Consider the following 18,042-nt stretch of genomic DNA (forward strand, 5'->3'; position numbering starts at 1 on the left):
GTGTCTCAACAGAAGGAACAAAACCACATGTTATTGAGATTTGGTGGTATTATGCTGCTACACTGATTGAATGAATGAGGATGGTTTTACGCCGCTTTTAGTAAACTTCCAGTAATATGACAGTTTGAGGAATCGACCAGTCCTTCCAAGCGATAAGCGCATGCTAATCTACTAGGCTTCTCTCTACCACCGATGTTCAATATTGAGTAGATCGTTATCTATGTTGAATGCAAATTAAGAGATAATTGAATAATAGATAATAACAAAAATATCGTAGCAACTGTGGATAAACTCTCGCCTCCCCTTCCACCAAACCAAACCCCCACCCCTCCCTCTTTACTTGGCACGCTGTCAAATTGCATGTGTTAGCAACCCGAACGTCAGTCAAGCTGCCAACAGCTGGGCACAGTTGACAGTCACTGATATCAGCGAGCCACAGAAGGTCCACGGTTAATTACCGGCGCTGTGCTTCCCGACGTCGTTACTGACGACCAACACAGACTGCACTCGCTGAGGCGCCGTCATGAGCACTTACAGTAAACTACGGTTAAAACGAACTCGTAGGGACCACTAATTTTAGTTCGTTATAACTGTAGTTCGTTACTCGCATTTCCACTATATTATACGGCAAGTGGCCGAGAACAAAAACAGTTCGTTACATCCGTCAGTTCGTTATAACCGTGTTCGTTATAAACGTCGTTTACTACATAAATATATATCTATTTCGACACATATTCGACATATCAAAGACATTTCGTCATATCCAAACCCAGAGGTCGTTCACAGAGTCCTTCAGTCCGAACTGTCTTATACACATCTGGGACAATTCTGTTCCAACTTCGGAATTACCATCTGTTCAGTTATTTTAAGTCCAAACTTTGACATCTACATCAGAGCGAGTTCTGTAAGTCCGACCTTCGCTTAAAGCATCAGAGACAGTCATTAAAAACTGAAGTTCGCTATTCATATCAAAACCATTTACAAAAGCCCGAACTTCACTATTCACAGTCACAATTAAGTAGCTGTTCCAAATTGTTAACTTTTCACATAGCATTCAGTTATTTGTACCTGAAGTTCGTTATATGCGTGGATAATTACACGTGTCGTTGGTGCAAGATGGGTGTACATCCGATGTCTTCAATAGATCTGTCTTCACCTGTTACACGAATTATTCTGCTATGTATTTCTTTGAAATGACAAGGTCATCCCATCGTAGATCGATGCTCATGACATCAGTCACTGGAATGTCTTGTCCAGACAAAGAGGCATCGTATAGCTCTGGAATACCGCCGAGTTCGGTGTTAAACAACAACTTACCAAACACTCACGTCAAACATTCCAAGCTTCTCGACAAACATATGTTTAACACACTTGACCACCTAGGAAATACGACAGATACGATGGCAAGCAACTACTTCCCCTTACAATTGCCCCTGTTCCTGCGACTACGGTTACAGCGCCCCTGCCGGCTACCAGCCCGATACTGTATGACACACGCTATTCCCACGGTCTCGGCCACGGCCACAATTCTATCAGAGGGGTCGCCTTATTACAAGTGCCTGCAGTGCTATTTTTCACAACTTATTTCCTGTATTGTTTCACAAGTAACATGTAAGCGTTAATTAAAGGCGCTGGGGGTTATTTGTTAAGGGACTTTTTTTCCAGTTTTCTACGTGAAATAATACTCACACGCTGACACTGGAGGTGCACTTTTTGCCGTGCAGCCACGTGCGTTCACGCGCTGTGTAACCGAATACATCCCGTGCATCTATAGAAGTCAGTTATTGTTAAAGATGTAATCTCAGTCATTTTAATTCATCTCAAAAGTGGATCTTGGTATAAGAGAAATCTGCATAAATATTACAATTATAATCGAATAAATAAATATCGAATTTAAGAACAAATATTATGGTGATTAATATATATTTATTCTATGTAATTATGACAAACCGACAGTCAATATGAGAAACCATTTGAGATTTGAACTGATGAACATAGGTAATTATAGCATGTAAGGCAAAGTAGCCAACTGGTGCACCTTAGCTCTGCCAAGCCTCTAAGTTCATGTGTATAATCTTTGACAAGTTCATGTATACACTCTTTGACACGTTCATGTATACGATCATTGACACGTTCATGTATACGATCATTGACAAGCTTTGTATTCAGTCTCAGACAAGTTCATGTGTTCAGTCTTAGACAAGTTCATGTGTTCAGTCCCAGACAAGTTCATGTGTTCAGTCTCAGACAAGTTCATGTGTTCAGTCCCAGACAAGTTCATGTGTTCAGTCCCAGACAAGTTCATGTGTTCAGTCCCAGACAAGTTCATGTGTTCAGTCTCAGACAAGTTCATGTGTTCAGTCTCAGACAAGTTCATGTGTTCAGTCTCAGACAAGTTCATGTGTTCAGTCCCAGACAAGTTCATGTGTTCAGTCTCAGACAAGTTCATGTGTTCAGTCTCAGACAAATTCATGTGTTCAGTCCCAGACAAGTTCATGTGTTCAGTCTGAGACAAGTTCATGTGTTCAGTCTCTGACAAGTTCATGTGTTCAGTCTCAGACAAGTTCATGTGTTCAGTCCCAGACAAGTTCATGTGTTCAGTCCCAGACAAGTTCACGTGTTCAGTCCCAGACAAGTTCATGTGTTCAGTCTTAGACAAGTTCATGTGTTCAGTCTCAGACAAGTTCATGTGTTCAGTCTGAGACAAGTTCATGCGTTCAGTCCCAGACAAGTTCATGTGTTCAGTCCCAGACAAGTTCATGTGTTCAGTCCCAGACAAGTTCATGTGTTCAGTCCCAGACAAGTTCATGTGTTCAGTCTCAGACACGATCATGTATACATTCTCTGACAAGCTTTGAATGCAGTATCAGATAAGTTCATGTATACAATATTTGACAAGCTTTGTATTCAGTCTAAGACACATTCAAGTATACAGTATCTGACAAGTTCATACATTCAGTCTCTAGCATGTTCATCCGTAGTGTTTCTGACAAGTACCTGTACTCAGTCTCTCACAAGTTCACGAATGCACTGTCTGACAAATGCACGTGTAAACAGTCTCACGTTCACGTACATGCACCGTGTCTTCCCTGCCTTGCACCGATTCACCCCGTTACGTCGACGTTGTAGCGTACGAGTTACGTCACCACTTGAACGATTGGGCGTAGCTGTGCCCAAAACGTACACACACCACTACAGAAGTGTGACGCGATTTATAGATACTTATTCCATTTCATTAGTGAGGTCAAAGCGGTTAAACTATCTCAAGGAATCTGACGAAATGCGACTTTAGACGTTGCGCTGTGCACGACCTTCGTCTATAGGGGAGTGCGTCATGCAATGGCCAATTACACCAACTGAGCTGGGTCCGTCAATTGCAGCTCTTTAATTAACCGTAGGAAATGATTTGGCTTCCAACAACCGACCCATAGCACTCCAAACTTTGTAAACTGATAGACAAGTTTAAAACACTTCATTTCAATTGATGCGTAGATAAGAGGGAATGCAGTGCGCATGTCAGCGTAGTCCCTCGCGTCGACTCACAACTGTTGTTGGAGTAACGTGCTGACAAGCACAGTCCATCCAGCGAAAACACACCTCCCTTCCCCGCTCGAGCCTCAGTGGCATGCCGCTAAAAACTGTAATTAGTGGACTCGCCCGCCAATGTTACGGTCGGGATCTATATATTGCCGGGTTCGACAGGCTTGAAACAGTCTTCCTTGACAACTTGATACACAAACACGGACCAGCTGAGGGACATTACTCCATCACTTTGTCAATTGTTGGATGTGTAAAACATCGGATCATTATTTTGAAATATCATGTAAGTATTGAACTTATTCAGTTTCAGATTTTTTATTTTATTCTGAATTTTGTTTACAGGTTATTTTTCATCTGCGGGATTTACTGCAGATTAATGAATTGAACTTGAGGATACTTCCTATAAAGATAATGTTTGCTTTCTTACAACAAATATATGTTCCTTTAAACATTATGCTTGGGTGTTTATCGTTCTGTTATCGATATTCAGTGACATTTTGACAAATTAGTACCAAGTAGTTGGTTCTTAAAAAGTAATATGAGGCTTTAATTTCAATATTTAAGTGGAATAAAAGAACCATATTCATTTTACGATGTTTCGTTACAGCAAATAAATACTTAAAATTTCATAACATCTTTAAAAAAACACTTAAATCTTATCTTTTAATTAAATAAGTAAACATATAGTTTCAGCGTCGCTGTAACTTTAAGTCATAAACATACACATTTCGGTATTATTTCCGAGCATTTAATGTGCGTGAAAGAAGTCCATCTTTTATTACGACAAAGCGATAAGGTTGAAAGAAAATAAGATTGATGCCTGTAATTTCCATGGGCCTGAGTAGAGCATCTGTTAGGGACTTCTCACTTCAGCTTCTTTTGTTTTTCCATATTTTCCTTTACATAAAGAAAATGCCTTGAGGCATCAAGAGACGAATGATAATCTCAGCCATGTTATCACATTGCGATCTCTTACCCCGACATGTGGGCGCAAGGGGAATCAAGTGATCATGTAATCACCGAACGCCGTTCAACGCCATCTGCTGGCGGACGTTGATCGGTGTTGAAACTAAAAAAAGACATTACCACGCGCAAAATGGTTCAAGTTATGATCAATATTAACTGTGTTGAAATGTGCCGTTGGTTCTGTGTAGCTACATATGGAAACGCTGCAAGTCAGAGGTCGGCGTTATTCGAGAGAGTGTGAATGAATTGTGCGAGCCGCCCTGTCGGCGTTCGGTAGCATGAATGGGAAGGCGTATCTCGTGGACGTGGAGAATAGATCAAGTCTGGTATATCATCTGCCAACTGCCAGGTGATAAAGCCATTGATTTTGTTTTTGCTAACCAGAGCGGTTCGACATGTCTATTGAAAAATATTGCGATAACCGCGACGTTACGCTTGAGCACGTGAAGTCTCTCAGCTGCACACGTCACTTAACGACGTGTTTTTCATTATTGGCGTTGGGCAAAGATACAACTTAAGATAAAACGTGAAGTCTTTACTATTAGTAATAAGAAATATTACACGCTGATAATCAGCTTCCCAATATGGCATATGATGCTTATTCAATCCTTAAATAAGTCTCAAGTATTTTCATAGTGAAGGTTGCTTCGATTCAGCGTCAAATCAAAGGTTTCTCATAATTTTTTCCAGGCGTATTTCAGAAGAAAGTCTTTTATGTTTGAAGCTATTTTTTCCAGAGTTTGCATCAAGCTGTTTTTCAGAAGTTTCTTTTTGTCCACCGAGTGTTTGTTGGAAACAATCATTCAAGGACGGCATAAGTATTTGTCTGAATACCACCCGCGTTTAATCACCATTCAGTGAAATAGATAGTGCAAGACACGTGTAGTACAGTCGAACGCCGATGTGTCGAACATACGGTTGTTGCTAAGTAAAACCTTGTCCCCGACGTACTCCTTGTTTATACCGCATTATTCGGCTGAGTCGAACCCCGGATAATTCAAATTATTTCCTTAGGTGTGGGTGTCGACAACTTCGACTGATACCACAGCCTTCTTCACCACCGCAATCGTCACGCCGAAGGGCTGGGTTCGATCCCCACATGGGTACAATGTGTGAAGCCCATTTCTGGTGTCCCCCGCCGTGATATTGCTGGAATATTGCCAAAAGCGGCGTAAACTAAACTCACTAACTCACTCACTTCACCACCGTATGGGGCTGTGAGGTAGCCTAGTGGTTAAAGCGTTCGCTCGTCACGCCGAAGACCCGGGTTCGATCCCCACATAGGTACAATGTGTGAAGCCCATTTCTGGTGTCCTCTGGCGTGATATTGCTTGAATATTACTAAAGGCGGCGCAAAATCATACTCAGTCACTCACCACGGCATGAAGTAATCAGAATGGATCTGCACCACAGTCGAGAGATGGTTTGACGCATGTAACTTTGTGTAATCTTATCACGCGTGAGAAACCAAAATTATTATTAGGTTAATTAACCTCCGGGTTACCTGAACCTGTATCTCATGTGAATGAAGAACCGTGACGCAGATGCACCGGTGTACAATCTGCAGCAACATCGTTAACTCAGGTTATAAAACTATTTTTGAACTCGAAACACATGTTAGGGATTTTTTACCAACATGGAGGGGTGTTATAGTGGAGGTAGACTCAGACGATTCAATTTCAGTTCCAAAACCTCTTTGTTTATTTTTTTAGTCAAATTTGATCAATTCTGTTCTAGTTTTGTAGTTAATGAGTTCATTACGTGATGGTTTATGTCGAATATCGCTAACAATGTTCAGAGGTTTCTATTGTTATCTCCGTGTGTCATGAGGGCAGTGGGGTAGTCTAGTGGTTAAAGCGTTGGCTCGTCACGCCGAAGACCCGGGTTCGAATCCCCACATGGGTACAATGAGTGAAGCCCATTTCTGGTGTCCCCCGCCGTGATATTGCTGGAATATTGCTAAAAGCGGCGTAAAACCAAAGTCAGTCAGTCAGTCAGTCCGTGTGTCATGAACGGTTCAAATCTACTGATAACTCGCCGTGAATTCTAAATCTCCTTTGTGTCGATTTGGTGCGAGACAGCTGGAGTCTCTGTGTTATATTAAACCCCAAGGGATTTGTGTTTAAGACCGACTATAGCAATACTGGGTTGGAAAACCTGTGGTTGACATCATGGATAAACGTCCACGCCGTCGGGGAACGTTGACGACTACTCAACCACATCTCCGGACACAACACCGTTCCAAGAGTCACCACTACAGATAATCAGTGGAGTGCTCAGTTGCCTTGCCTGTCATACAGACCCTGAAGCAAACATATCCAGAGAGCCCACGCAAGTCTAGAAAATGTGGCAAGTCTAGATTTCTACAGCTTCTGAAAATGAAGAAAGTCTCAGGGCTCCTTTTCATTATATTTTATATTCTTTACTATGAACTGTTTTCTGTAAAATATGTTCATTTCAGAGACTAGTTGTTAGTCAATTGCCCTTCTATTAGTCTGTCATTACTTTATCCCCTAAATGCCAGTCAGAATAGCAATAAAATGCCATCTTCTGTATGGTTTGATATAACTCAGCCAAGGATCGAACCACTGCCCTCTCCTCTGCTGACATACACGTGTCCACTGCCCCATAGGGCGGTGTTGTACGCACAGAATGTGGTAGTCATGATTTCCCCTACTGCCTAGCCCACCCTGCAATGCTAAAGCCATACATGAAGATTCCCTCAGCTGTCTCATCTGACTGGGGCTCCTTTTCAGTTTGAATGGGTTTATTTGTTAGATATCAAAATTATATATAATCAGAGATTTAGAATTAGTCTAAGAATCAGGATATGTGGATATTAGAAAACTAATGGCATGTCAAGGCAATAGCTACCGCTTTGTTCGCTTTATTGACAAATGCTGTTTTAGATTTTACGATAAGAATTGACAAATGGTGTTTTAGATCTCAAGATAAAAAATCCAAAAGCCAGAAAATATGTTTTCTATCAGAGTATGTCACGTTCTTGCAGAAAAGGAAACGTTTCCAAAAAATAAACAAATAAAAAGGCCGCCAGAATGTCCCCTTGAGACAGACAGTATCTTTCAGAATATCATTATCTCCTAATGGCTTTTCTGTGTTAACAAATCTCACCGAACTGTTTACAAGTTAAGCAATACATTCGAGAACGACAAGGCCTTAGACATAAACATTTAATTCATCGTTTCCTGAGTTCATACCGGGCAAGGGTGCTGTGGTCCGCCAGGGACGTTGTTCGGAGTACCCATGTTTACGGGGTCATGCGCAATGTCGATTACAATCGGATACAGCCGTTTCCTGTGGATTGTGACCGATATGTGAAGAATTCTGTCGTGACATTAAGTTGAAGATGTCACGTGTTGTTCCACAGCACACAATGAGCGGAACGATGCATGTTAAGATATCCGGGCGAAACGTTTCCCGTGACCTTTAGATATGTCTTGAAGGTCGCTGACTGTTGGAGCCCGAGTCGTCGAGCTCACACTGAGCTGTCACTCAAAGTATTCAACTATGCGCATGTATCAAACGAACGTATCAAAATAATTTGAAAATATACGTAATTGTAGTTGGCAAGTACACTAAATGAACTTTTGTAATAATTGTGTCTGGTATTCTGGTGAGTGAGTATGGTTTTACGTCGCCTTTAGCAATAATTTCACAACTGAAATTGGCTTCAGATGTTGTACCCATGTAGGGGAATCGAAACTCTGGTCTTACATTATTAATTTTAAAGCTTTTGGTAGCTCTGTGCGGGAAGGCAGACAATTTTGGCAGGTGAACGTTTCAAATGATTTATAGAACCAATAAAAAACAGCGCTAAACGTGTGATGATACCACTGTATCGCCCTGCTCGTCGGGCAACCCCTAAATCTGGACGAGTTATCAGGCATATAACAATGGACAACAATTAGTATATTTATTTACCTGGATATTCTACTTGACCACCTGGAATAACGTTGAAGTGTACCTGTGTTGAAAAGGTCTGTTACAACTGAAACTGTGGAAATCTACACTTGCCACATATTCTAGACTTGCGTGGGCTTTCTTGGATATACATGTATTTGTTTCAGGGTCTGTATGACAGACCAGTGGACAGGATGCAAGGCTCTGGAGCCAAATTTGTAGACGCAGCTAAAGTCCTTCAAACATCATTAATATGTTTCTGTTGGTTCAACATACATAATGCCTACAGTGTATGAGTTTAGCAATTAATGATTACCCAAACTACAACGCGTCTCAGTTTCAGGCAGGTGTTGAAAACAAACTCAAGAAAAGGAAGGATCAGACCGTCTCAGCGGGTTCTCCGTTTAACTTCATGTTGCTTGATTGCTAATATTTAAAAACCAATGCTAATATATAAACGTTTCGTTTTCAAGCAGTTTTTCGACTGAGCGATTCAAAATGGTGCTTGAGTTTTCAAGTGGGTTTGAACCATTCCGACATAGCTTTCCTGAGAGGCTATTGTATATATTCATCACACGCGAACAACCAGACAGTGGACCGAAGCGGTCCGCCACTTGTACAATACATGCATAGGAAACGATCGCTCAGTCATGTTGCTACTGCTGGTGTCGGCAGCGCCCATGTCAAAACTAATAACATGATATCTTAATGTAATCAGTCAAAATATCCGTTGAAACGCGATCCTGGGTTTTGTCTCTGCCAACAGCGACTCGAGTATGTCAGATATTTACGTTGGAGTCGGCGCTCTGGGTGATATGAGCTAGGATATCATCCCCTGGGCCCTGGTGGTACCACGCTGAGGGGGGCGACAGTTGCAGGGAGTGGAGGGCGGGGACGACAAGTATAGAACATGACGTGTTGGCTAAGTCCTGAACCATGACTGGGGAATTTATGTACTATATTAATCAGTAACCAATACAGATTATGAAAAACAACGCTTTCAATTAGCATCGAAACTTAGTGGAAAGGAATGTATTAAAGAGGTTTGGCACTGTTGATTAAAGCAGATAATGGGAACAGTTATAGATGTGGATCTTCAAGGGTAATAGTAGACTGACGCTTAGTCCCTGAAAATATATAATTAAAAAATATTGATAATAACAAATACACCCATCTGAATTGAAAGGAGCCCCAGTGAGGTGTGAAAGATTCACACTGATTCTGAGGAAATGTGGACTAGTAATTCACACCAACATCTAAATGCCAAAGAAGTTAGACTTACTTCATTAAAAGCTTTTGCATTACAGGTCGGGAAGGGAAAATAAACGCTGAAGGGGTCTACATACAGGTTTCTGTGTACAGAAATGTACCCTAAACAAGGTCAAAATACAGAACGTACCCAATACCCTGATCCTTGGGAAATCTAGACTTACTTCATTTGTGGTTTTAGCGTTGCAGGGAGGCTAGGCAGTAGGGAAAATAATGTGGTTCAGGGACTGTGAGACAGACTAGGGTGATAGAACTACAGACCTTTATGTCTTCGGGCAGACACTGTTTCCACGGGAACAAAGAAAGGATGAGTAGGCCGAACTTATATCAGCACCATTACCCAACCTGATACAAGCAGACGACAAGTAGTAACACGCAGATGACAAGTAGTAATACGCAGACGACAAACCGGCTGCAGTGTACAAAGCAGAACAAACCCTTAGTGTATCAAGATTCTTGTCGTGTTGCAGCCTCTATTATCAGCACGAGACTTGTGAGCTTCAGAAGAGAAGATCTCCCCCCATCAGCTTACAGACTGTCGCCTGTGTGAGGCATCCAGTGCTGACTGTACATTTAATACATTCTTATCGTCTCTCGCAAACTAAAACTCGTGAGATTTCATTAAAACCCATGATAGAATGAAGAAACGTATTTTGAAATATTTCCTGGGGAAATTTGCGTCTACACCCTTATCTCAATTTCTATTTTTGAAAGAGCAAGACACTGGAATCACATAGCTGTCTGTATATTTATCTTGTAGTTGATCTAAATGATCCGTCAGTGAACGATGACTCAAGGCACGCGATCACACTTGAAGCACCAAGACCCCAAATACTTGGTTCAAAAAAACAATTTTCAGGAAAAATGCATCAATACCATGGTAACAGAATATTTTTCAAAGCGTCATACTAGGAATTGCATCCTGTCCACCCTCGGACCCGCAGCGACCAAGCAGTATAAGAAAGTGAGGAAAATACATCGAGTCAGAGTTTACCAGTCAATTGTCATCTCAGATTTAATACTTTGAAATAATTCAGATGAAAGGTACGACATTAAAAGTGACAAGATTTCAAATCCGTGAAAGCCGACCTCGCTGCTGCAACTGTGTAGAAGAGACAGGTCATATTGTTTTGAAAAATAATGTTATTGTCTTTAGATATGTTTTACAGTGACAGGTCATATTTGACCAATGCCTTTTATTCCGACAATTGACAAAATACTGTATAATATTTAAAGCTGCTGAGCCTTACTAACCTCAGGGAAATCATGTCTTGAGGGATATCTATAACCCAGAAAAACAAGTGATTTCATTTCGAGGGGAAACCCAAGCTGCTGACAGTGGCCAAATCGCCATTGTCCAGCCTCCGTCTAAGGTCATTATCTGTCACACGTCTATGACTGGGAGACGAGGTTCGGGATATTGGCAGTTCCAGAAGAGACTATATAATAGATCTATTAAATGGTCTCTGGTTCCAGCAAGCTTGACATTTTTGTCCACGAACACTTTATATTAATATCAATACACATATAACTAATTACCCTTTTTACAAAGAAACATTGCCTCATGTTACACCAAGTGGACCAACAAAAGAAGTCATGCAATATGCTTGCGATGCTCCACGCCAGATAACACAGCCATACCATGGCTGTTTGGACGATGAAATACAGTTTTAATATTAGATGTAGCTATTTGTCACGTGAGATAACACAAAATGCATGTTCAAAGTCCTAAAATACCAGAAAGTTGGTGCATAACCAAGTGGTTCCCGTCAAAACGAAAACCCAGTCACGATGTCAAGGTAAACTTTTTCCGCACCTTTGAACAACATAATAGAAGCTGTATCAATGAAAATAGTAGGGACGTATGTATTGCGTCCTCTTTATTCACTTATTTAGGGTTAAAGTATAAAGAATGAGTAAGGTTTTACGCCGCTCCTAGCGAGAAATGGGCTTCACCTATTGTGCCCATGTGGGGAATCGAACCCGGCTCTTTGGCGTGACGAGCGAACACCACCGCCCAAAGAATATACTTGAATTCTATAAAAGTATGTCGGCCATTAGCTCTACTGATATACTGTGTTAATCTATGGAAACCCCCCCACCCCCCACCCCCCAAAATAAATAAATAAATAAAATAAAAATAACGTTGCTGAAACTTTGCTGAAAGCATCGTGGAACCCATCGCACTTCATCACTTATTATTAATCTGTGTATACACATGGTTAAAAACACATACAGTAAAGTAGTCAAATATAACAGGTGCTATATTTGGGATTACACTTTCTCAGTAAAGTACAAATTCTAGTACCTGTGTTGGGTTGCGTCCCATCAACCAAATCGAACCCAGACTTCCGGTCAGGTACCCTGCCAGCCATCTAACCCACTCAGCCATCGCCTTTTTCACAAGTTATAGAATCTGTAACATGTGTTATCTTGATAATCATTACAGATGAGTGAAGCAGCTATCTTGTTTATTGTGCTTTACAAGAACGCAATAAAATAATTGAAAAACAAAAATATTTTGCATCCACACACTGACAAAGTGAAAAACACAGGTTTAGGAGAGTCGCGCGGCTTTCAAAGACTCCAGCATAAACCCTTTGTTTTTGCAGACTGTTTTCAATTACCGCGGAGTGAGGATCTGTTTTGAAACACTTTGCCGGTGATAAGAATTTCTACTTGCTGTGTTGTTGACCTCTAATATGTTTTGCTAACTTTACTCTGCCATTTTAGCGTCATCTTTCCGTGTCTACAACACATCTTCGACCTCCGATACATGCAATTTGAAAACAATCCGAGAGGTTGGAATAATAGCGAGAACATACTCTTGGGATCGGAAACCAGGACTTTGTTTTAACTACACAATAAAACGTAATCTTAAACAAGCATGTAAACATCGGGAGGGACGAGGTTCCAGGAGACTCTGAGAAAATAACAGTTGTGTATTAACTAGCGACTTGGGGAAAATGGATGTCGATAAAAACATTCAAGTGGCACTTAAGATGTCATGCTTGTACCAGGCACAGCTAGAGTCTCCGAAAACGATAAAGCAGAAACATAGATATAGTGAAAGATGGTGGTAGAAGCTATAAATGACATTTAAACGTTTTTTAAGGTTCACGGGTTTTCCAAATAACAAGTACCCGGGGGGTTCCCCCACACATTCTGCTGAGTATTATTGGGGATGGTTTGGATCCTGGGCCTGTAAAAGTCATCAAATCGTCCCGGGTCGTCGCTCCTTCACAGATATTTGGGGGGTCTGTTTCGCGCCATGGAATAGACATGGGGTATTTTACACGCGTGGCAAGTCAAGGGTAAAATGTAGTGAAGTTGCGGGGAAAAAACAGCAATAAAAAAGTTTTGTGGTAATTCTTGTAAAAGAAATGATGTATGCCCGCATTGGAAGTGTTTACATGTAACATGAAATACTTGAAATAAGTTTACTTTATTTTTTCATATTTGAATAAACTTGGCTGAATATCTATTTACTTTTTAACCCCATTTACTGTTATATGTTTTTTGTATTGACGTTCTTGCCGTCCTGCTTGTCGGTCACATCTATCAGCACAATCCAGCCAACGTTCAGCTCCAAAGTCTAGACGTATATAGGTATATCTCATGTTTTGGACCGGTCAAGATTCTAATTATTGTCGAATATCATTTCTAATTACACTAATTCATAATAGTAATTATGTTTTAAATTTGAAAATTTGAAATTTAAAACTATGGTGGTTGCTTTCTTCAGGCGGATCACACTAAAAAAAGTGTATTATAATTCACTTTCCGTTTCGGTTGAATTCTCCGTTCAATAACTGCATTATGTGCACATACTTACTCCGTGGTACATTTTCAATTAGCGCATGGTCATTTGTGGTCATCTAACCACTTGTGTGACCGCCTCCGTGGTGTAGCGGTTAGAGCGTCCGCCCGGAGTGCGGAAGGTCGCGGGTCGATCCCCGACCGCGTCATACCAAAAGACGTTAAAATATGGTACTTGTTGGTCCCTGCCTGGCGCTCGGCATTAATGGGTACAACAAGGACTGGTCGGCTCGGAGTGTCTGAATGAGGTATTCATGCTTCAGTGTGGCACGGTATCTCATTGGGCTAGCACTATAAAACCAGCTTCAGTCTGGGCTAGTACAAGCAGCCGCACATACACATACACACGCATGCACGTCGTTATATGAGCGAAATATTCTCAAGCTCGACGTTAAACCCAATTCCACCACCACCACCACCACTTGTGAGTCCGGTGATGACTGGGAATATTTCAATATATAGCTTCTGCTTTTCATAGTCTACCCGGTACAATGAATGAAACCCACTGATGAATATCGCAGGAATCAGTGGTGTAACACCAACCACACTAACACACTGTGCTGTCACTAGATACCTCGTCAGTCGTCAGTGGGTTCGATCCCAGATGTTCCTGATAGTGATCCGTGGTTTATGGGCACCATACCTTGCTGATGGGATACATCAAAGCGGTAGAGGATATGTTTAAGCGGTGTTAACTTTGGTTAAACTCACCATCTTTCTCCATCAGTATCATCATCATCATCATCTTCACCATCAGCAGCATCACTATTTTCATCATCATATATGATACTATATTGAACATTTTTGGTCATTTCAGAATCTCCGGCAGTCCTCTAACAATGGCTAACCTGGTTGCTCGTGAAGAGATCTCTCACCTCATCCTCCGGAACGACACCAATGAGATTCTGCAACGTCTCAACGACGCTAAAGCATTTCTCTACATCCCTGTCATCGTCTTCCTCATCATTCTGGTCGTCGTGGGGACGTTCGGCAACATCCTTGTGTGTTGTGTGTATTGGAGCAAGCCGTACAAGGCGTCGTCCCACTACTTCATCCTCTCCCTCGCCATCCTCGACCTCTTCAGCTGCGTCATCGGCATCCCCACCGAGATCGCTGACCTCAGATACCCATACATGTTCTACGCCCCCGCAGCGTGTAAACTCCTCCGATTTGTCCATTCCTCAACCATCATTGCCTCATCGTGCATCCTCATCGAGGTGGCCTTTGACAGATATTTCCGGATCTGTAAACTCGGGCGGCAATACAGTGTCCAGAAGGCGAAGATGCTGTGCATTTTGGCCATTTCGCTTGGAATTCTCACTTCATGGCCTTCATGTCTTCTGTTTGGAAGGGAGACCATCCATTTCGGGATTCCTGGTGTTGAAGGCATTGACTGTTCCACGGCTGACTGGGCTAAAGGAACCATGTACCCGACCCTCTACTACGGCTTCCTCTTCACCCTCTTCTTCATCACCGTCACCTTCTTCGTCGTGCTGTACAGTCGCATTGGCATTGTCATCTGGCGGAGGAAGAAGACCACCATCGGCGCCAAGATCGCCGTGTCCAAGTCGGGCATCAACAGCCAGGTCTCCGACCCCACGTCGACCGAGGTGTCGTCAGAAGTTGACGAACACGGTTCCCACAAGGACCAACATACAAAGGAAGCGATGCCAGCACTGGGGAAAGACACGCTGAAGCAACGTCAGAAGATGAGAGTGGGCAAAACCACAACAGTTCTGTTTGCTGTAACTCTGGCCTACATCCTCAGCTTCCTCCCGTTCCTCATCGTCATGGTTCTCAGAAGCATCATCAAAGACTTCGAGGGGAGATTGTCCCCCACCGGAGAGGTAGCATACAAGTTCTGTGTAAAATCTTTCTTCATTAACAATGCCATTAACCCGGTCATCTACAGCTTCCTGAACGCTAGTTTCCGGCGGGATGCTAAGCATCTCCTGAGGAAGGTGGTCCGGACCTGCTGCTGCTGCAGGTGCTGTAGAACGGAAGACAGTTGGGAGCACTCAGATGCTGTTTAAGACAGGGCACGCCTGTTATTTATTGATAGCAGAAGTGATATGAAATAGAAAGGATGACTTTCTATGCAAGGACAGAGAACAGTTGAGATGAGTAACACTTAACGGTGACCTTTCAGCCTTCCATCCCTACCTCATCAGCACGGTCATGTTGGGGTCAGTCGTCAACACCAGCATCAACAACAGCATCAACAGTGATGACCATCATCTACGTGGTGACCCAGATCGACAGTGATCGATAGATGAATTATGTAGGAATATCCCACCGAGGACGTTTGAGAGTCTTACCCCAGAATGTAGACATGGACACTTGATGTGCAATATCTGTACATAGATGTAAATAGCCATGGATGTGCTAGGACCTATTGTGGTGTGTACGTGTTTCTGAATAGTGTGTGAGATCTTTGTGCTTTACCGACTTTTTACCTATACGTCTGGTTACCAGGCTTCCTTTGTGTTTCTGTGTCTAAGGTTTTCTTTATTACCTGGTTTTCGGACCCTTTTTCCTAAACTTTTTCCTAATATGTTAATTTTAGTTCGTCGAGAGTGTTACAACAATACGGACCTAAACTAAAGTTGCCAAATTTGGCGCATCAAATGTGATGTCCTATTAATTGACCATTACAGAAATGTTGCCTTGCAATTTTAATAACTAGTTTCAGTAATGAAAAGAAAAGTACACCTTTGAGAAGCCAGTATTGTTTTTGTGAACATTTTAGACGCCTCCTTACGACTAAAGCTCGCCATGAACACAACGATTACTACTACTTTAGGATTAACATTTTTGTTAATATTTTCTTATTTAAGTTTTCTTAATTTGCCCCCGATAATGTTTTTCAGATATCACGAAAAAATATTTTAATTTCGGTAATTAATCCGTCAGCCAGGTGTCATGAAGAAGGCCTTACGTGCAGCGATGAGTGGTGTTTCTTGTGTTTGCTATTCCCTCGACTGCATGTAACGCCATCATGAACATCATATACTTCCCGCATCACAACATGATGAAATCATTTCACATCATCACCATCATAATCATGTGACTATATCGCATCCTATCTGGACGGTGGGATAGGGTAGCGGATAAAGTATTCGCCCGTCACGGTTCGAGTCCACACATGTGTGATGTCCATTCATTGTGTTCTCCCTTGTGATATTTTTGGACATTGCAAAACAATTACGTTAACCGCCGACATTATTAGGACTAATTGTCTGACATCATTATATCACTATTCCTTCGGGGTCCAATCACATAGCTTATTGGGCCAATCACATGTCGTCATGCATCATAACTGGACCAATCACATCGCATCAAAACTCACCAATTGGACCAATCACATGACGTCAGACAACACTCATTTTAACAATCACATGTCATCAAAGATCACTTATTGGACCAATCACATCAGGTGAAAAATTACTCGTAGGCCCAATCACATGACGTCAAACATCACTTATTGGACCAGATGATATCGAAGGTCACTTACTGGACCAATCACATAAAGTCCTCATGACTATATTGACCAATCATATCAGCCTGTATGGTGTTGCTGCAATACCTTCACTGCATGGATCAGCCATCTACATGTAACAACAACCACCGTCTTATTCCAACACGATGCATTTCCAGTAATAACGAATTATATGTGAAATATGTGCCTTTGTTTTATCGAGGTATGGATGTTGTGGGAACATGCATGATTAAAACCAATGACCATACATAGTTTGTTTGTTTGTCTTTAACGTGAGAGAACCTTCGGCTAAGACACGTATGTGTGTTGTGAGTGAGTGAGTATGGTTTTACGCCGCTTTTAGCAATATTCCAGCAATATCACGGAGGGGGACACCAGAAATGGGCTTCACACATTGTACCCATGTGGGGAATCGAACCCGGGTCTTCGGCGTGAAGAGCGAACGCTTTAACCACTAGGCTACCCCACCGCCCCATATGTGTGTTGTGGAAGTAAGGCAAGATATAACGATTTTTCATTAAAGACCAGTTGATGTTAATTCTATGAGGCGTTGAGTGGAAATAACACTGGCACAGCCAATACTTGCATGTCGAAGTCATACCATTCTTGAAGTTTGGATTACACCACATCATAGATTCCTCTGAAACAGGGATATTTTCAATTTCGAAGTCATTCAGAGTTTTCTTGATATTCGAGTTGGACCAGTCTAAAATAGTAGTACAGTGTGAACTGAAACAGTGAACAACTGTTATGTCGAACTAGTTCGGTTTATCGAGAAATGAGATTTCTGTTTTCTGATTAACGCTGCACTCAGCACTATTCCTTGTACATGATGACGGGACTACGACAAGGGTCCGGTACTGCCGGTCCTAATGATATAATGTTCCCGGGTAGCCTGTGTCAATGGTCACCACCACACATAGCTCACGTTGTTGACCACTGGCTTTACTAACCATACTAACTTGCATGGTTTGGTGATGGGTTTTGATTGTCAATTTAGGCTCCGTAGGATAGCCTAGTTGTTAAAG

At 41.9% G+C, this 18,042-nt stretch overlaps 1 protein-coding gene across 2 annotated transcripts in view; it reads left to right on the top strand.

Annotated features, from left to right (window-relative positions):
* The window catches only part of LOC124260416 (orexin receptor type 2-like), a 28,444-nt gene extending 11,183 nt beyond the window's left edge, over positions 1 to 17,261 (top strand). Inside the window, exons 1-2 of one of the 2 annotated variants that reach the window (XM_046694720.1) lie at positions 3,514 to 3,823; positions 14,333 to 17,261. In XM_046694720.1, the coding sequence (XP_046550676.1) occupies positions 14,355 to 15,548 (1,194 nt within the window). In that variant the 5' untranslated portion in view covers positions 3,514 to 3,823; positions 14,333 to 14,354 and the 3' untranslated portion in view covers positions 15,549 to 17,261. Of the gene's footprint in view, positions 1 to 3,513; positions 3,824 to 14,332 lie in introns of those variants that run through there. The other variant, XM_046694721.1, reaches the window with a different exon arrangement.
* The last annotated feature ends 781 nt before the right edge of the window (positions 17,262 to 18,042 follow it).

This window comes from Haliotis rubra, unplaced genomic scaffold (genome assembly GCF_003918875.1).
Source record: "Haliotis rubra isolate DU_JTF1 unplaced genomic scaffold, ASM391887v1 Scf761, whole genome shotgun sequence".
Classification (NCBI taxonomy): Eukaryota; Metazoa; Mollusca; class Gastropoda; order Lepetellida; family Haliotidae; genus Haliotis; species Haliotis rubra.